Genomic DNA, 21,815 nt, shown 5'->3' with positions numbered 1-21,815 from the left:
GGCCTCAAAAACGTTATTCTAAGTGGAAGAAGTCAGTCACATGTGAATACATTCTGTATGAATTTTCTTTATATAAACCTCTAGATAAGGCAAAACTATGGGACAAGAAATAAAAGCAGTGACTCTCTCTGAGGAGTGGGATTGACTGAGAAAGGGTCTGGGAGAATCTTCTAGGATAAATAAATGGTCTCTATGTTGATAAGAATGTGAATTGCGTGAGAATGTGCATTTGGCAAAACATATCTCACTGTAGAGATAAACTCTGTATAAAGCAGTGTTTGGAGGGACCAAAACCAAAACAAATACTTCTATTTTTTAAAAAGTTACCTATAAGGGGCCGGGTGTGGTGGCTCACGCCTGTAATCCCAGCACTTTGGGAGGCCGAGGCGGGCGGATCATGAGGTCAGGAGATCGAGACCATCCTGGCTAATACAGTGAAACCCTGTCTCTACTAATAATACAAAAACATTAGCCAGGCATGGTGGCGGGCGCCTGTAGTCCCAGCTACTCAGGAGGCTGAGGCAGGAGAATAGCGCGAACCCGGGAACAGATATAAAGAGTACCAGAATATAGGACTTCCATGGATATACCTTGTTCTATTGATTTCATTTTGGAACCATGTGATTGTTTTACAGAATTATAATGCAAACTTTATTGAAAAACGAAACTGATACATTGAATGGCAAATGAATTATATGTGTTAACTGTGCATTGCATTGCTGGCTCAACCAAAAAACAGAGAAACTATTTGAATTAATTTTAGAGCACAGTGATTTGACAATATGCTCTGGTGGAATATATGCCAAACGTACTCACAAAATTAGTCATATTGTTGTTGGTATTGTGAATTTTTGTCATCCAGAGACTGCTATGTGTATTTTGTAGGATAAATTACATGAAAAATTATGTTAATGTTTTGGAGACCAGGAGTTTCCATCTGGATAAAAGGTGCTGCCGATGAAAGATCAATTAGGTTAAGTAAAAGCCAAGTCCTGACTCTGAATTAGTATTATCAGTATGGATTCAAGATGCATTTTACTATCTTAAAAAATTCATGCTTTTTCGCAGTTTCTCCTGAAAAGACCTGTGATCAATGACCAACCAATAAGCAAAAAAGAAGCATCTAACATCCAGATTATAATTTCTATTATTTCTCACTAAAAGGAAATAGGACATTTTGGAGAAATGGCTAAACTCAGATCTGAAGGCACCAAAAAAGCATGATGCTATCAAGGCTAGAGGGGGCATGTCAAAAAACTCTGAAATAAGCTTAAAGAGGCCCCCACTCAACAACAATAAAAGATGCAATGGATTAAAAGAAAGAAATTTGCTTGAATTTATTGAAAACAACAAGTATGGTCAATTTATTTTTTAAATACATTGGACATCTTTGGATAATGCTAAGAAACAAAATCATTCTGTTGAAAACTAACAAATGAAAGAATCAGGTGTTTATCCTTCTTGTCCTAGACAAACTGTACCTTAGGGTAAAAAAAAATAGTTGACGTAGATGTTTCTCTTTACAGAATGATAAAATCACAATATTACTATTTGCAGCCCATAATGAACCATTGGGTCTACCTGATGGTTGTTAGTGTAATACAAATAAAGAATTAAATATCAAATGACTCCTAACTGAAGCATACAACATTGTCTATGAAGCATTCTTGGTGAAAACAAAATTGAATACAATATGGTGCAACCACTGCTAGCTAGGTCTAATGACCAGCTTATAGGATCCCTATTTAAACAAACAAGCTATTATGTATATTTGTAAGATAATCAGGCATTTTGAGATAGAAATCTTATGAAGATATGCAAGTTCAAATGGTAGAAGGGCATCAGAGACTGAGTTTATTAGATGAAGAAACACATTTTTAAACTCGATTTATAAATTAGGCAAAGTTTTGTTGAAATTTGATTGATAACTTCATTTTCCTTGATGTCACCAGTTTTGCAAACTATTAATTTGAATATTTAATAAAAGGTTTCAAAACCCATAAGAATTCTTTATTTGTAAAATTTTAACAGGTAAGATAATACCATAGCTCCAATATTTTTTCAATAAGTAGAAATAATGAGTAATGCCACAGATGAATGTACTCATAACACTTGCAAAAAGGAAATAATTTAACCTGGAAACAGTTTATATCCTTCTTCAAAATGATTTTTCTATAACCAGTGTTTCTTTAAAAATCAGTTTTTAGAGTGTGTGATTCCTAAAAATAGATTCCTTAGGCATCATACCAGTAAAGTTCATTTTTCAAAAAATTTGGAATACCTTTTTATGTAAAAGAGTAAGCATATAGATTAGCTTTAAGTCCAACAACATTTTTCAAAAAAGTCTTTAAAAAATATTTCAAAGATCCTACTGTATCTGAGATGCCTTGTTATTATAAAGAGGATATTTCTTAAGAATTTATGCACTCTATGCGTTTCTGAGTGTATGCACTTTTTTTTTTTTTTGGCCTAAATTGCTTGCCTATGAAGGATTCAGGAAATTATATTCTCTCCTCAACATTTCCCTGAAATCCATCTGAAAAATTCCAGTAAAGAGCAACCGCTTCATCAGTAACTACACTTCACAGTTATTTCCACAAACATTGTTTTTATTAAAAAAATTTTCTGCTGAGAATATATTATCTCCTTTGGTGGTTAGAAAAAACAAGTAGTTCTTTGTGTATGTTATTGTTGAAACAGAATAGAGAAAATACCAGCAGCTGGGACATGTTAGAAACATTTCTTCCTTCTTCCAAGGCATTGCAAAATTCCCAAGTTGTAGCTTCTGTCTAATATTTACAACTGCATCAATATTGTGCATCTTCCAACGATTTTATGACAAAGGAATGCATTTAAGTATATAATTGTATGTTATATCATTTTCTATGTATTATTTTGGCCATTGTTATTGTGGTAGGAAGAATAAGCATGTTTCTAAAAGTATTTTTTTCATCATTAAGTAACATACCTCAAATAAACCTTTTAAACATTGATTATTATGTTTAATAAAATTTTGTAAGAATTTAATTGCATTTCTTATGATTTTAAACATTACGCAGAGGTATAGGTATTTGGTTTTATGTTTTCCATCACTCCAAACTCGTCATAGTAAATGTGAGAGAGTCAAGATGCCACGATCCCTGTGGGTGATTAGTTTGTCTTAATTTCTTTGCATTGGACATCTTTGCGTTTTACATTTCACCTATTTCTTTATTTTATAAAAATAAACAGAAATAAGCATTTTGGTATTTTCTTCCTGTAATCAAAGGCTTTTCTTGGAAATTCATGGTGTAGGAACCCCATATTGAAACCATGTCTCTCCTAAGATTCTTCTATGTAGGGATGAGGTTTTATTCATATTTGTAAACCTATGTGAAAGCTCAGGGCTTGGCATATGCTAAAGAATTGTTAATGGAGCTAAAAAAGAACTGAAAGATTAGATCTCAATGAAGTTATATATTTTCTTATATATATTCTTATTCTTTCAGAGACAGATATTTTGTCTGGTTTATTGTACTTATTATCTAAGGTTTATTTCACTCACCTTTTAATGACACTGTTTACAGATATTATCAGTGTTTTACAATAACAGCCATTTCATTAAGACAAGCAATATTTCATCATGATTCTCAAAAACAGACTCTCCTCAAGTATCTGAAATCTGCTTCAGGATGTTACATATACAGGTAACTGCTTCCTTTAAAAGGTAGACTCTTAACCTAAAAATAAAGCCATGTACCACTCTCAGTGCCATTTCCTACATTTAAGGAAGCAGGAGTCAAACCTCAAAACCATTACTGAGACCTGATATCCATGATTCTCTTGGATATTCAAAGTCTACGACCAAAACAAATAATATTGCTTTGCTTCCACTTAATAATTTTATTAGGCTTAGTCTCTAAAAACATGCCTGAAATGTAAAACTTCTCCATTATTAACCACTGTTTATTGGCTTTAAATAATAGACTTGAGGCTGTAAAAAGAGGAGAATTTTTACCTTAAGGGTTTTCTGGGTAACTTAGACCAGAAGCTCAATGGAAATGTTTCAGAGTAGAGCTCCAATTTTAGCTGAATTTGTAGTTCCCAAATGCAATTATAAGGAGCCAATAACCTCTAAATTATGACACTTACAGTTCCAAATTCCAATCAGTCAATATTTATAGAGCACCCACTGGGTGGAAAATGCTATAGTGGCACCATGCATAAAAACAAAATAATAATTTTATTACAAGGAATAAACAGTACAGTTGGGACACCACTGTGTCAAACCCTTAATACCATGCTGTTGACTCAGACATAAAATTGAATGGCATGTTAATAAGTGAATTCACTAAAGTTTTTTTTGTTTCTACAACACTAACGTCTCATCCATGATCTGTCACACTGTGGATGCTGCACTGTTTTGAGCAACCAGATACAGCTTGCCGATCAATTTCACCTGTCACTGAGACACTAAGGCAAGTTTCCTAGGTTCTTTTTGAATGAAGCCTTTTAATCTCTTCCTGAAAATAATGAAAGAGAATTAGGGCCTGATTCCCAAAGAGAAGACTGAAACTCTGAAATAAGAAAGGGGAAGAAAAAACTGAGGGTGCCTCCAAAATAAAAGGTGTACCCAATGACAGGTAAAAAGATCATCCCCACCTAGGAGTCAATATGCATCTCTGATCAGCAAATATTACTAATAAGTGTGCCAGGAATAATGGAGGAACCAACTAGAAAGATGGGATTGCCAGGGAACCAACATTAATTAAGCATACATCCAAAAAAGAAATCAAGAATTTCACTAGTGTTACAAGAAGGCCTTGGATCTGGTGCATATCTGGGTATGTGTGTGGAAGCTTGCTTGGGGGAACTTTGTCCTGTGGCCTGGAGTAGGAAGTTATCATATTAATATTTTGTTGAATTTGGAGCAAATAGAGCATCCAAAATTATTTAGGAAATTTGATCAGAAACAAGACAAAATCAACAGCAACCTCCAGTTTAGGATAAGGTGGGAGGTGAGGGTGGAAGAGGTAAGGCAGTAGTAAGGTAAAACAGTCGTTTTCAGAAGCTGTCCTGGGCCGGGCGCGGTGGCTCACGCCTGTAATCTCAGCACTTTGGGAGGCCGAGGCGGGCGGATCACGAGATCAGGAGATCGAGACCATCCTGGCTAGCAAGGTGAAACCCCGTCTCTACTAAAAATACAAAAAATTAGCCAGGCGCGGTGGCGGGCGCCTGTAGTCTCAGCTACTCCAGAGGCTGAGGCAGGAGAATGGCGTGAACCCGGGAGGCGGAGCTTGTAGTGAGCGGAGATTGCACCACTGCACTCCAGCCTGGGTGACAGAGCGAGAGACTCTGTCTCACACACACACACAAAAAGTTGTCCTGGATAATTTATAACGTATAGTTTAGGTGTTTTTTCCCCTGAACGTAGAGAACATTCCCTGCAGAGAAAGTATTACCTTCAGAAGGTCAATTTTAGGCTAGTAAGAAGCAAATTTCCCTTTTTTTTTTTTTTTTTTTTTTAGGGCTTAAACACAGAAACACCAGAGACTTGTGGGAGTGTGGGTGAGGGTGGGAAGGGGATTAGAGGCCACCTACTGCAACATTTATTTGTTTGTTTATTTAAAAATATAATAAGTAAATGCTAGGAACCAGTTACTGTCATAAACTGGGAATAAGATTAACATATTCTCTACATCACTGAGTTTGTATCTTTGTGGGGGAGACTTAGTCATACATAAATAAATTATATAGCTTCAGATAGCGAAATACGCCATTAAGAAAACAAAACAGAGCAGGACTTGAGAACAAAGGAGCAGGGGATAAGAAGGCTATTTCAGAGAACTTGGTCAGATCATTGTGAGAAGGTTTTAGTGGGGCTGGAATTACATGAAGAAATGAAGCAGGCAAAAGCTTTGGGGACAGAAATATTTCCTGAGGAAGTAGCAAGTAAAAAGCCCTGGAGGCAGGCACAAGCTTGGTGTGCTAAGGATAGAGAAGTCAGTGTGGAGGGAATCAAATGCTGGGAGTGGTCAAAGTGGCCTTTGGCACCTTGAGTGGGTGGCAGTACCCATGTCCTGTAGACTGTTATAGGGTACTTAAATATTTAGTTTTTATTGCAGGTACTGTAGGAAGCAGTGGAGAGTTTTGAGCAGAGAACAGTGTGATCCGATTAATTATGTAAGAGTTATCCAAATGTTTCTGCTTTATGATGAGAGCTACACTTGGATCTGTGATACTTTCATCCCTGTCTTATTTCTAATAGCACTATGACCCAGGGCATATGCCAAATATTTGCCTTAATATTATTCTGGCAATGTCTACCAGGCAGAAGTTTAAATTCTTTAGAGGGTAACTATAGGAAGGAAAGTAGTGAATAAAGGCAATCTTTAAAAAATGAAGTCCATGAAGCAAAACTTTCAGGATGTGAAATGTTCTCTAAGATAGTCAAGTCCTTCTGTTGTTGCAGGATGTAGTAACAAGAGTAGACTTCTATTGAAAAAATCAGTGCCAAAAATTCCTAAATGATGATCAGAATCAAAATAAACCTTTGGAACGGAATTAGGCAACAGACAGATGCTTCTCAATTCAGGGTCTGCTCCCCAGTGTTCTTACACTGACTGTCACTTTTTTTTCAGGCAACAGGGGCACATTCCCTGTCGCAGCCCGGGACATCTGTTACTGGCCACCAGGACAGGCACAATTATTTGTTTGAAAATCCCAAGGAGGAATAAGTTAAAGAGATCTGTTCTGTACCAAGGTGATAGTAGTTAATAACAACATATTGTATACTTAAAAATTTCTAAGAGAGTGTATGAGTTTGTTCTCACACTGCTAATAAAGACATACCCGAGACTGGATAATTTATAAAGGAAAGAGGTTTAATTGACTCCCAGTTCCACATGGCTGGGGAAGCCTCACAATCATGGCAGAAGTCAAATGAGGAGCAAAGTCACGTCTTACATGGCAGCAGGCAAGAGAGCTTCTACAGGGGAACTCCCATTTGTGAAACCATCAGATCTTGTGAGACTTATTCCACAAGGACAGTATGGGGGAAACCACCTCCATGATTCAATTATCTCCACCTGGCCCCACTTTTGACTTGTGGAGATTATTACAATTCAAAGTGAGATTTGGGCGAGGACACAGCCAAACCATATCAGAGAGTAAATTTAAAGTGCTCTAACTACAAAAAAAGATACATATATGAGACAATGCATACGTTAATTAACTTCATTTAGTCATTTCATATGTATGCATATATCAAAACATCATGTTGTACACCATAAATGTATATACTTTTTATTTGTCAATGAAAAGCATTATGTACATATGAAAAAAATAAACAGTTTCATTTTGTGTACTTTTCCTTCAGATTAATCACCTGACTGTGTCTCTATATTGTCAAAACTTCTAGTTAATTCTCACTACCAATAAATATAATATTTGATCATTTCCATGCCTATACTCAGAACTATATTCAGAATAAATAGAAGAGCTTTTGAAAATGACCTTTTCTATGCAGAGAAAGGGTTGAATCTCTCCCACTTAAAGCTGTGTGATCTCATGCAAATAACCTTAACCTATCTGGACCTCAGTTTTCTGATAGGAATAATTTCTACCTCATAAAGGTATTATAACTGTAGACGAAAAGAAAAAATATATTAATTTATTTGATATTTCCAGCACCATGTTCATGACAGGTAAAATAAATGATGACTTTCATTATTAAAGTTGTTAAAATAACCATCAGCAGTGCAGCATAGTCCTTTGATTAAAAGAAAGAACGCAGTGAGCCTATAACAATTTCTGGTTCCTGATCCATCTAAAAAATACAGACAACCACATGAGAGGAGTTTTAGAAGGAAGGTCAAGAAGTTATTAGAACATATGATTATTTTCCACTAAACTTTACATAAGACACCACCAAAGAGCTCAACTTCAAATGTGTGCCATAAGCATTAAGCAAAAAATGTTAAAGAATGAATAAAATAATATAATTAAACATTTATGAAAGAGAACAGCCTCTCAGGGTGATTTCTCTATGACCATCAGTTTTACTTACATTCCTCTGCAGGCACACTTAAGTAAAACCCTAGGAAACACAAGAGATTATTTTTCCAAGGGTTGGCATCTACATTACTTTAAAATGATATTTCTTATTTTTAGAAAAAGAATCACCTTTTTTTTCCAAAGGAGTATAACAGTATCTTGGCCTTTACCTCTGAACTCCCACCTTCCCAAAAGGCATCTCCAGCAAGGTACAAACTCCTCCATAAGGAATGATTTAATTTGGCAAAGGACAAAAATACCAATTAACTTTATTTTAATTGACTCAACTGTGTGATGTCTGGAAAATTTGATGACTCACAAGAAAGTCTGACAAAAATGTTTTCAGATCAGAGGGAAATTGCAAAACTTCTGGCCGTGCACCAAATAGGCCAACTTTGGCAACATCCTGTAATAAACACCAGGAGAAAATTGTTAGGTATGCAACAATTTATTCAGGACTTTTTTTTAAAGGTTTCCATTGGATAAAATGGCCTTTTATTTTTTAATTTAATCTTGAGCGCCTGTCTGTGTTTGGTATTCTTCACAGTGAACTACTAATTAGAACCAGACCCAGCACAAGCATCTCTGAAATTCTCCTCAGTTAACTGTTGACCTGTAACATTCATGATTTCTATTGGACCACTATTATGCAGGTACTTGCCTTAAAAAGAAGACACACACACACACACACACACACACACACGCACAACTTCTTGTATCAGATACATTAGGATTAAATTGCAAACTTGACTTTTTCCTTAGTATGGCGTTACCACTAGTGAATATTATCTTCATCTAATGGGCAAAATCCAGCAATAATGATAAGCTATTTAGTACAATGGTCATGAGCTTAGGCTGTGTCATTGACCTAGGCCTCTATTTTAATCACAGATTCTTTGCTTATTAGCTGAGTGACCTTGGACTTGTTAGTTAACCTTTTCAAGCCTCAGTTTCCCATTTGCAAAACAGAACTAGCAATATTAATTCCTCTAATTAAGGGTTAAATCAAGGATAAAATATAAAAAATTCTATAAAGTTTTCAAGCAGTGTTTAGCAGATTTGGGATGTATTACTTTGTTTTATAGACTTGTAAATTCAGAATAAAAGAAGCAAATTTTATTTATACATATTGGGTTAGATATACAACCAGGATAAGCTATATTAATAAATTCACAGATTTAGATGAGAAAAAAAGTGATCCCTTCTAGCAGATATTGGTTAGTTTTATTTTGTGGAATACATGTAATTTTCATTTCAGCACTCAAATCAGTCCAAAGAGTTGGGCCAATTTTGTCTGTAAACATTACTTGAGATTGACTCAATTCTAAACTTATGTATTTTTGTCTTTTGTTTCTGAAGCCTAATTCATTGTCTAGGACTGAGCAACTATAAGAAAAAGAATACAACAATAATTTTATTTGGATCTCTCTTGTATTTCTATGTATTCAGACAAGTTAGCCACCCCCCAGGATGAATTATTTATAATGAGTTACTATAGCTTAAGAAATTTATATATATTAAAATGCACAAAACAAAGCCACACTTCTAAAAAGAAGCAACCTCTTTGGACTTCCAAAGAACAAGTGCCCTAAAATGGTATGCTCACTGTTCTCTGAAAGTCAACCAGAGGATGCCAAATTACAGTACACTCCAGACTTTCTACAATATTAACCCAATCAAGATGAGAATAATGATTGATCTTCATAGAATGTGGAGAATAAACAGAAGTAATCTCAAAGGTGGCAATTTACAACAACACAAAGATGTGCAGTTTGAAACTGTCATCTTGCATAGTACCTAGGAATGAATAGGAAGAAAATAAGGACTGCAAAACAATTATTCTCTTTTGCTCCAGGAATTTAGTAGAAAAGTTTAGGAGGCATGAGGCTTCTGGATAGTTGTCCAGGGACTTTCAGTAGTATCTCACATGCTTGGAGAGCTTAGGAAAAGATGCTACAGGGTTTTAAATGTACAGCAACTGAAAAAGCACTTTTAACCCCGTTGACTTGTTGGTACCTCACAGAAGTACATTCAAAAGAAGCATCACTAAAGAGAAAGTCAAACTGAATCACTACAAAAAACTTGTACTTCCCAGCAAGCAGTTTTATTTCCTTCTTCAGATTTGACAAAAGTCAGTTTCAATTTTGTCTTTAATTTGAACTCTTAAAGTTATATTGAGGGAGGATGACATGGAAAGAAGGACTCAAATTGAAGACTTTATGTGGATTATAGCAATAATTCTTCTTAATTTAGGGTGGTCTTCTCCCTTCTAGACTTATAGTTTGAAGTTCATGAGTGTCAAGAAGGAAAAAGTAGGTCAAGAATGCTTTTGTAGCTTGACATAATAAAAGGAGATGCTTAAAAGATTTGAGAAATGATCGAAATATGCCTTTCACAATTCGGTAATCCCAAGGAAAGCTGAGGATAACATTTCTAATACACAGGGAATGAACATGCCAATATTTATATATTTCAAAGTTCTCTTAAAAAATAAATATGCTTGGCAGAGTATATGGCATGTTGTATACACATGAAAGAGATAGAGAGAGAGAAGTGTAGAGACAGAAATGGAAGAAGGAAGGAAGGAAGGAAGGAAGGAAGGAAGGAAGGAAGGAAGGAAGGAAGGAAGGAAAGGAGGGAGGGAAAAAGAAAAAGAAAGGAAAGAAAGAAAGAGAAAAATAGAGAGAGAAAGAGAGAGGGAGAGAGAAAGAGTGAAAGAAAGAAAGATTAGGTCTTTTTTCTTTGTTCCAGGCCTACCAGTTGATAAGACCTCCCTGAAAGGAGGTTTTGGAAAGGCATTCTAAACTTTTACCAATGACTGATGATGTTATAGACTTCATGCTTAACCAATTCTCAGATGACATGAAGTATTTTAGAGGCTATCTAACCTATTGACCATCTGTCAGAATCCCTCCCTCCCCACACACAGAAAAAGATAAATGGAGTGAAGAGAAGAATCTAATAGGTTTTTAATTTTATTTTAAATGTAAAAGCACAGTACATGTTCACTGTAAAAAATAATAGAAAAAATCAAACAAGAAAGAAGGCTATAAAGTGAATGTTATAAGATTCTTTATTTTTTCTTGGACTTCTACAATCTCCTCAAATATAATCATGCCTCAATGTTTCTTGCCTACATTTTTAATATTTTCTATATGACTGTATGCATATAGATGCACATGTAGCTAATTTGTATACATTTTCTAAAGGTTGCATAAATGGATCAAGTTATACATAAATATACATATACAGAGAGATCTATATACAGTATGTATGTATGTATGTATACCCATACATAATTCTTGTTAGCAATTGCATAACAATCCATTATATGAGCTAATATCTATTTAACTAATTTCCTATAGGTTGAGATTCAGGTCTACATATAATGCTGAAATAAACAATGTTATACACAGATCTTTATGCACTAGCGTGAGTTTTAAAAAGTGGAATTATTGGAGCAAAGTGTGAAAATACATGAAAACTTCTGTTAACTACTAGAAAATCTCTAGAAATGTCCAAACCGAAACTCTGCTCACAAAACAAAATCCTAAAGAAACAAGCATGGATCTGAATAAAATACTCAGAAAACACAATAGAAATATAGGTGATATAAGACATGAAGAATATAATATAATAATCAACAACTAAGCCCATCATAATAAAATTATAGAACACAAAAAATAAATTTCAAAAGCAAATAAAGAGGAAATGCAGATAACATAAAAAGGAAGGAAAATTAGACTGACAGTAAACATCTTTACAACAATATTGAAAGTAATACTTGGAATGGAACACAGCACAGGTTTAAAAAAAAATCAGAGGAGTTTGAGTTAATAATATACTTATTCTCAACCAGGCACAGTGGCTCACGCCTGTAATCCCAGCACTTTGGGAGACTGAGGCGGGTGGATCACCTGAGGTCTGAGTTCGATACCAGCCTGACCAACACGGAGAAATCCCGTCTCTACTAAAAATACAAAATTAGCCGGGGTGGTGGCACATGCCTGTAATCCCAGCTACTCTGGAGTCTGAGGCAGAAGAACGGCTTGAACCCGGGAGGCGGAGGTTGCTGTGAGCCGAGATCGTGCCGTTGCACTCCAGCGTGGGCAACAAAAGCGAAACTCCATCTCAAAAAAAAAAAAAAAAAAAAAAGAAAGAAAGAAAGAAAAAAAAAAAAGAATATACTTATTTTCAGCGAAAATTAAGCAGTGACTTCCAAAATAAACTAATATGAATTTAGAGCTCATTTATAAAAACATAGTAACGATATTAGAATAAGGAAGGCAGAGGTTTTAGAATCGATGTGCTATTTACTTGTAAAATTACACTGGGAATGTGGGACTTAGTTCTATTACTATCTTTGTTTCAAGTGAAGATATTCTAAGTTCTGTTCTTAAAGGAGCTGGTGAAGGAATTGGGGTTTGGGGGAAGTTATAGAGATCACAACAGCTATTTTTAAATAGTATCAAATTTGAGTGCTCGCCACACAGAAAATAAATTAGATATATCCTACATGGGATAAATTTGAATGATTGTCATACAGAATAGGAATTAAATATGTTCTGTACCTGAGAAGCACATGTGCATTGTCATATTTTGAGAAAACAGTGATCTCATTATTAGAAATATTCAAAGATGGAATGAGCTCTTTCAAAAGGTAGTGAGAGTCTCATCATTGGAGATATTCAAAAAAAGGCAGAAAGAAACTTGGCGAGTGGACTATAGAGAGAAATCAGGAAGTACACGAAAAAAGTAAGCTTTAAAGTTTATGTCAGTTGGCCTGGAAGGACAGGAGCATGCACTGAGGGTATCTCTCGGGAGAAAATAACAGCAGTGAGTGGAAACCACCTCCCACAAAATCCCATCTTTGCCAGCAAAGACCTCAGTCTTTTTATACCATCAAAGACCAAAGCAAGGAAAATGCAACAGTTAAATGTTGGCCTCTTTTTAAGACATAATTTAAAAAATAATCCTCTTATTTATATGGATTTTTAGTTGTAAAATCTGTCCAGTATGTTTACTCACTTCATTTCTTCAGCCCTATGGGAAGAATTAAAAAAAAAAAAAAAAAAAAAAAGCTCTCATGGCCAATAACAATATTGAGTGAGCAAACTTCTCTATTTTCAGTACAATATTTTGTGTTCCACTGTACATTATTTATTTTGATACAGTTAAATTATTGAGTGAACAGAGGAAAGGGCAACTTGAATAAAAATTCCATAAAGTAGTTGATGGCACTAAACTCAGGAGAGGTGTCAAACTATGGAATCATACCTGGATTCTCTTGCTTTCTTTGTTATTTACTAATAGACTAACTGTGTGACCCTAAGCAAGAACTCAATCTCTCTGAGCCTCACTTTTTCACCTGCGAAATGAAGATAATGGTAACTACCTTGCAAAGCCATTAGGAAATTTAAGTAAGAGGGCAAATCCTAGCCGAGTCCTGGTACAGTGAGTACTTGATTTATGTTAGTTTTGTTCTCTTTGATTAATTGATTCATTTTGTAAAACTTGTTTTGAGCAATGAAGAAAAATATTTTCATAACACTAAGCAGCATGAAGGTAAGAATCAAATCTGGTTGTTTACCATGATAGACCTAGGACTTGGCACGAAGTAAGTCCTCAAAAATAATTAGGTTGATATTGTCATTTATAAAATTTAATAATACAGATTTGAAAAAACAAGTTAAGATTAAAATTTTCTCTTTATTTTCCTTCCATTCTATGACCTGAATTACTATGCTAAAGCAATGATCTTGTTTTAAAATTTGGAAAAAAGTAACGATTTTGTACTTTGAGATACTGTATCCCATCAGAAGCTGTATTTCCTTATCTTCAAATACAAGAGGCCACATAATTTACAAAGCAACTTCTTGGGACAGGCCAAAACCCATGATCCCTAACATCTGACTTTGTGACCAACCTTTTAAGTTTGTATTTGTAGATGTCATTTTAAAAAATCAATTTCCCATTTCAGCGTAAGAGTCAAGGACCACATTTTCAACAGAATACATCTGGTTTGCATTTCATTTCCAACTTCAACACCAGGTGTCTTTCATGTGTATTTAATTTTAGAGAGAGGGAGCACTTCAGACATGGTATGATTTGAAGTGGTTTAATAATACAGATAAAGGATATGCTGATATTGTATTTCCAGCATACAATTACTCTTGTTGGTGATGTTGCTATTATTGTTGGTATGGACTGAATTGAAATTATCTTTCAAGTAGTAGGCTTGGGATATAAGACAGGAGGCCTGATTTTAGGTACACAGTGAGCTCACATACATTCATGAATAAACACTGTATACACTCAATGAGAGTTTCAGAAACTAGGACCCCCCCAAAAAAAGAAAAGACAGAAGAAAGGAGGGAGGAGGGACGAAGAGTGGAGGTGAGGGGGAGAGAGAGGAACAGAAAGAGATTTTTTTCACCAACATCTTAATCAAACAATTATTCATCCTTGGGAAATGTGGCTCAATCTCTTTGAGAGTGTGAAATTTAAACAGAAGAATAATTATTAATTAGTTACAAAAACCAAGTTGTCTTTAGGGAAAATGTTTTGATTAATGAAAGTCAATTTCAGCTCCTTGTATACAGAGTGCTGTAACATGATTTCCATTGGGAGAATGAGTCCACTTTTTTTTTTTTTTTTTTTTTTTGAGATGGAGTTTCACTCTTGTTGCCCAGGCTGGAGTACAATGGTGTGATTTCAGCTCACTGCAACCTTTGCCTCCTGGGATCAAGCAATTCTCCTTCCTCAGCCTCCCGAGTAGCTGGGATTACAGGCATGTACCACCATGCCCGGCTAATTTTGTATTTTTAGTAGAGATGGGGTTTTACCATGTTGGCCAGGCTAGTCTCGAACTCCTGACCTCAGGTGATCCACCGGCCTCGGCCTCCCAAAGTGCTGGGATTACAGGCGTAAGCCACCATGACTGGACGAGTCCACTTTTAATTTAAACAGAGCCCATGGTATGAGTCCATACACAGTGTTTACTTCCCCTAGTGATTAGAAAATCACCAACCGGCCGGGCGCGGTGGCTCACGCCTGTAATCCCAGCACTTTGGGAGGCCGAGGCGGGCGGATCACAAGGTCAGGAGATCGAGACCACGGTGAAACCCCGTCTCTACTAAAAATACAAAAAATTAGCCGGGCGCGGTTGTGGGCGCCTGTAGTCCCAGCTACTCGGGAGGCTGAGGCAGGAGAATGGTCTAAACCCGGGAGGCGGAGTTTGCAGTGAGCCGAGATCGCGCCACTGCACTCCAGCCTGGGCGACAGAGGAGACTCCGTCTCAAAAAAAAAAAAAAAAAAAAAGAAAATCACCAACCATATACAATGCTACTGGTTTAACAGAGTATATGAAGTTTTATTTTGAAAGCAAGTAAATATCACTAAACATTTGTAACCAAAAGAGATTGTTTATATTGTAAAATCACTAATACACAGAAAGAATTTTTTTGGAAAAACATAATAATGATTTTTCTTGAACACTCTAAACAGAAGTTGGCATGGACATGACAGGACAACAATTTATGTAAAATCAAGATAATACTAAATATGCAGGCTATATTAACTAATTAGCTAATAAATTAATCACAACACATGAGAGAAACCTAAAAGTATAATTCTTTATTATTAAGAAACCAACTCTAAATCTAAAATCTTCTTTCAAATTTCCTTGAAACTATATGTTCTGCCTTTCAGGGTGAGCTTTCAAAAAACACAGTGCTTAGTTTGTAATAAAAAAAAAAAAAAAAAAAAAAAAAAAAACTCTTTATCTGTGTTGCTTAGTTGAAAGGTAAGTCTTCACAGAATGCAAAAGATACAGAGGTCAAGTTTACTTGGTACTTGATTACATCATGGCTTAACATCTCTTTATCCATATTATTTCATGTTTTTGTAAACCATCAATACGAAAACATAAGAAAAATTTGGCTTCAAACTATTTATGCCAGAAATGCTCAGACAACTTCTTGCATTAGGTAACTCATGGTTATGGGGGGATCATGAGAACTCTCCAGAGTCACTTTCGGGGGGCACTCAGCAGCTTGCACCAATTGGTTTGGGCGATGCAGCGTGTTTCTATGTGTCAGTCACATATCCAGAGGCCTCTCAGAAACCCAGCTTTGTGTCCAGCTCCTTCCTGCAATGACAGTACTGAGAAATAATTTTACGTCTTTGAACTTTAATACTAGGTATTACATAAGCTAATGCATCGCATGTACATAGTTATTGTCTGGTCCACAGTAAGCAGTCAGTATATAATTAAAATCTTTATCACTACTATTATTATTCTTTTCATTAACTCCTAACCCAAGGGGAGGACAGTTGCTTAATAGAGCCTTATCAGAGCACACAGGGTGAAATACAAAGTTTATCAACCAACAAACTCAGACATCTTTAGTTAAGTTGAAATTATAGAATAAAAAAACACACTCCTACAAGCTAATTAAGATTAAGGATCACATTTTCCCTTAAGAAAAACTGAAATAAATTGGGCTTTTCTGCCTATCTCAGTTTAAAGATTATAAGCCTTATTAAAAACACAGTAAATAATGGCTTTTCATTAATTTGATTTATTTAGACATAAAGAAACTGGAGAGAGGCACATCCTGAACTTATTAGATATCCCAAACTCCTAAACTGAAGAAGGAATGGAGTAAGCATATACTCCATACTCCAGAAACAGAAACTAATGTTTTAAAGATTGGAACTATTTCACTTAAACTCTAACACATGGAAGGTTTTTTTCCATATAAACTGCAAAGATTTGAAAATCAAGATTGATAATAGAAATGCCACATGACCTCAAGGTGAACTTGGTGGGTAAGCCAAGATGCAAGAGGTCAGAGTTATTTCCTTATGACTTGATTCCTCATCTGCCTAACTCCCTCAGAAATCTGCAGAGCTTGTAGTAGTTAACTGGCAGCAGCTGGGTTGGTTATCAAAGACATGCATTGGATAAACATTTATTGAGTTATCTATTGTAGAGCCAGATGCCGGGTTACACTGTAGAGATAAAAAGATGACAAAGACACTTCTGCTGCTGCCATCTGTAAAGTTCAGTGACCCTAGAAACATGCAAATAGCAAGTGACGGTACAGCATAGTGACAATTACCAAAGCACTGCCAAAATGCAACATATTATGTACAGCACAGAAAGGGGCATTCTAATTTACCCAAGGGATAGAAAAGACTTCACTGAAGTTGTAATACTAGAAACAGTGGTTCCAGAATACCTGCCTAGGAGAGGCTTGGGGCAGCAATTCGGTCCCCAGTGGCTGGTTTGAAGTTGTGTTTGCATACATAGCTCCTTTTACAAGATTAATAGATAAAATGTCACTCTTCACAGGAGAAAAAATGTGGAGGGGAGCGGACATACATTATGAGAGTGCTAAAGTTGTTCTGAGTCTCTTTCTCTCCTCTCAGTGCCACAACTAATTTCAACTGAGTGTTTAAAGATGAACAGAGGTTTGCAAGATTGAAATGGTTAGCAAGGATTTCCGTGGCATGGAGACAAGAGAGAAAAATAGAATTCGGAGATTACAATAGTTTAATCTGGTAAGAAGAAGTGGGTCTCATTCTGGTGGCACATTAGAATCCCTTCATGGAATTTTTTAAAAATGCCAAGGCCCAAATTTTATCTCAACTAATTAAACCATAGGCTCTAGAAATAAGGTGCTGGCATTGGTTTTTGTTACGTGATCCCAAGGTGATTCTAATGTGCATTCTGACTTAAAAACTATTGATCTAGAAAAGTGCTTGCAGAGACAGGGAAGAAGATGTGACTGGGCAATTACTAACCTCGAATCCTTCATTATCTGGAAAAGAGGGATTATAATACCTAGTACATAGGTTTGATGTGGGGATTAACTGGGAAAAAATGGAAAGTAAGATTGGTAACATTTATTAAGTGATTTATAATAATACAGGAACTCTTCAAAGTATTAGTATTTTGTACATATTCTAAATTTATTTAATCTCCATAAAGCCATAGTAAAACATTTAAAGGTAAGGAATCTGATAAAAAGAGGACTCTGAGGTCACATATGATAAGTCTGCCAGGTGGCCTTCAGAGAGCCTTGTTTTTAAGCTTTGCTTTTCCCAGGGTGCCTGGCATCTGGGAGGAACCAATAAATATAGATGATTATTCCTATTGTTACTAATTTAAAAGATAAGAAAGAAATATATAAAAAAATAGAGAGGGTCTGTCTTTGGGTAATGGGTCCATGAATGCTATATTCGTTCTTCTATTGTTCTGTATTATCTTTAAATTACTTTATCATGAATTTTGGACTTTATGGTACAATAAAATAAAAACATAAAATAAGTTAAAAAACAATAATAATCCCAGGTTCTACTGCTTCCACTACTGTCAGAGTAACTTCACTGCGTTTAAATGGGGATGCTATTTGGCTGTGACTTTCAATATTTTTAGCAGTGGAATTCTTTGTTTTAAGAAAATCTATTTTAAAAGTCCAATCTGGTAAACAGACCAACATATAGCTTCTCTGATTATAATACAGGAGGGGAAAGAGATTTCAAGGGGTGGGGGACAGAGAGTAGTGAGGCCTGAGCTATCATCACCCTATAAAACACACACACACACACACACACACACACACACACACACACACACACACACTCAGGAGAGATTTGGTTATACTGCAGAAACAAACAATCTCAAGTTCTAAGTCACTTTAGTCAACAAGAATTTCTTGTTCATGCTCTATGTCTAAGATAAGTAAGCTTAAGTGATGGGAGAAGGAAAGGTGGAGGTAGTAGAGACTTCTCCAGCTCATTGCTTTACTTTCAGAAGTTCATGGACGTTTTGGTTATGAGGAGGGAGAAAGAGATAGATTGAATAATTACATAGAATCTTTATTTGACTTAACCAGGAAATGAAATGTGTGGCTTCTACTGACATTTCCCTGGCCAGAAATAGTTATATGGCCAAGTCAGCTATGAAAGGACTGAGAAATGCAGTCTCCCAAATGCCTGCTAGAATAGGAGCAGTTATCAGTGAAACCCAGCAATGTTCACTATATGCATCAAGGGGGCCTAAAAGATGCCTCAGAGCACAGTTTTAATACACCACTAAAAGAGGTGTTTGATCATACCCTTTCTACTCAGGTAGTCTGTGAATGTTTGTATCCTACAAGGACTTTCAACAACTTTCCTTTCTTACTCCTAATATTAACCAGAAGACATAAATCTATATTGTATTACCTTATTGATCCTTCCTGTGCTTATGTTTTTGGGTGCAAATAAATGTTCATTTACTCTCTTTACATGAGCACAACCCATAATACGGCTATGTACCTTGCTTTTCATTCAATATCATTTTCCAGTTGAAATAGGGATTTCATGAGAACAAAAGTTCTACATTCAAATAAATTCCAGAAATACTGGATAAAACAAAATTAAACAGTTATATTTATTGCAGAATTACTTGCTTTTAATATGGCTGCATGATTTAAATTTTGCGTAAGGTAGTTATGCAGCACTTCTCAATCTAAATATTCTTTTAATTAGTCAATTATACAAAATTCTCAAAACTCCCTAGAGCACAGTTATAAAAATATTGCTTATATTAGAATACGGCATCTACAGCACAACCAATATTTTGATACCGATAGATGTGCTATGAACCATGTTTTGGCTTGTACCATTGTTTCTTAATGCCTTTGACAGTCACAGAAGTGAGGTGTAGATAATCAGGTTCCCAAATCCCAAATCCCACATGATAGTGGGTGTGAAGTCTCTCAGCAGCAGTGCCTCTGACCTGACTGTAATGGTGTTACACAAAAATCTATGCATGTTGCTATGCAAAGGGGGATCTAGTTTTCAACACCAAACCTGATAAAGAAGTGAGAAAGTCTTTCCCTCTAAGGTAGGAGAATGTGACCATCATCTGTGTCCATAGAGCATATCCTGTAAAGAGCAGACTAAAAGAACAGAACATTCAGGCCACAGAGAGCAACAGGATGAAGCAGGCAGATAAACACAATACCTAGGATTAACTGGCACAATCCAACACTTTGCAGAACCTTTTCAAAGTAGATGTCTGAATAAACAAATTGATAAAGACTAGGGGACTTTTTTCAATGTATATAAATGAGGCTTGAAATTCAAATAAAGGATCACAAAAAGAAAAGTTACAACCTGAACCCAGATGATGATATTTCACAAGATGAGAATGTCACATTATAACAAATGTTAGCAGAATTCAAAAGATTAACACACTTTTGTCCATAATCTATCCCCTTAGACTTACTGACCTAGGGCTTTTACCAATTTATTTGTGAAATGACATCAGTTTCATCAGAACCGTCTCTGAGAAAAAGAAACAAACATAGCCAGAATCCAGAAATGACCATCCTTGACCAGATGCCTTTTGCCAACACAGATCTCTGAGAGACAGGCTCACTTGATGTTCTGGACAAAAATATTCTGTATTATTCGATAGGTCTTAGCCCTGAGTCCTTCTTTGGTCTTCTATGCCACAAACTTGGCTGGCTGCTGTGACAAACACACAGGTTCTCTCTTGACACTCTTGTCTCCAGCTTGCCTAAGCAGACTTTTGTCTGCATGTTTATCTCAGACCAAACTCAGCCTTTGTAGTTTTCATCATTATAAATGGTAAGAAGAGACATGAGAAGAGAAACCCACAGAAAAATGGGCATTTTTGATGCCTAGTATAGAGCTGTCCAAGTCATTCCCTAGATGCTTTCCTTCCTGTCATGGGCATTATAAGCAGTAGAAAAAGGAGTAGGAGGTCACTTCTAGTTGCATGATAATGCCATTGTCACTCTGTAGCACTGCAGCCCAGTGGGATCCCTGGGGGTTAGGTATGTGACATCAGACTGTATATACAAGGGCACTTCAAGAAGTTCATGGAAAAATGAAATTAAAAAAAAAAAGTAAAAACTATAAACTTTATTTCTCAACACAAGCTCCACCAAGTTTAAGACACTTTTGTAAGCAATGATACCAGCCATTTAGCCCAGCCCTTGAAAACTAAGGGTCTTAGGAATTTAACCAAGCCAAAGCAGTCTTTTTTACAGGACTGATGGGAATAAATGAGTGCCCTTTAAAGATTTTTTTTAAGATTAGGAAACAAAATGTCAGAAGGAACCAAATTAGGACCATAAGGTAAATGCCTAATCATTTCACATCTAAACCCTCACAAAATGGTCCATGTATGATGAGGAGGAATGAGCAGGAGCATTGTCGTGGTGAAGGAGGACCTTCTGGTGAAGCTTTCTTGGCCATTTTCATTCTAAAGTGTTAACTGACTTTCTCAGAACACTCTCATAATGAGCAAATGTTATTGTTCTTTGGCCCTTCATTAAGTCAACAAACAAAATGCCTTGAACATCCCCCAAGCAACCGTTGCCATGACCTTTGCTCTTGACCAGTCTGCTTTTGCTTTAACTGGCCCACTTCCACCTCTTGGTAGCCATTGCTTTGATTACGCTTTATTAAGCCATGTTCCATCTCCTGTTACAATTCTTTGAAATAATGCTTCGGGGTCTTGCTCCCACTTGTTTCAAATCCCATTGAAAGCGCTATTCTTGTCTGCAGCTGATCTGGGCATAATAGTTTGGCACCCATGATGTGAAAAATGTGTTGAACTTTAATTTTTCAGTCAGAAATGTGTAAGCTAAACCAACTGAAATGTCGATGGTGTTGGTAATCATTTCTGATGTTTATCATCAGTTGTCTTCAATTAGGGCATGAACAAGATGAGGTTTTTCCTGACAAGTTGATGC

General features: G+C 36.0%; 1 protein-coding gene across 3 annotated transcripts in view; it reads left to right on the top strand.

Annotated features, from left to right (window-relative positions):
• ANGPT1 (angiopoietin 1) overlaps positions 1–7,345 on the top strand; it is a 274,342-nt gene extending 266,997 nt beyond the window's left edge. For all 3 annotated transcript variants that reach the window (XR_012416596.1, XM_073999303.1, XM_045398590.3), the window contains one exon: positions 6,621–7,345. Coding sequence is in view for 2 of the 3 variants with exons in the window: in XM_073999303.1 (XP_073855404.1) it covers positions 6,621–6,697 (77 nt within the window). In the remaining variant the exon portion in view is untranslated. The remainder of the gene's footprint in view (positions 1–6,620) is intronic.
• Positions 7,346–21,815: the final 14,470 nt, after the last annotated feature.

The sequence above is a fragment of the Macaca fascicularis genome, chromosome 8 (assembly GCF_037993035.2).
Source record: "Macaca fascicularis isolate 582-1 chromosome 8, T2T-MFA8v1.1".
Classification (NCBI taxonomy): Eukaryota; Metazoa; Chordata; class Mammalia; order Primates; family Cercopithecidae; genus Macaca; species Macaca fascicularis.
Note: the sequence above shows the minus strand (reverse complement) of the source record. Positions and strands in the feature narration are given on the sequence as shown.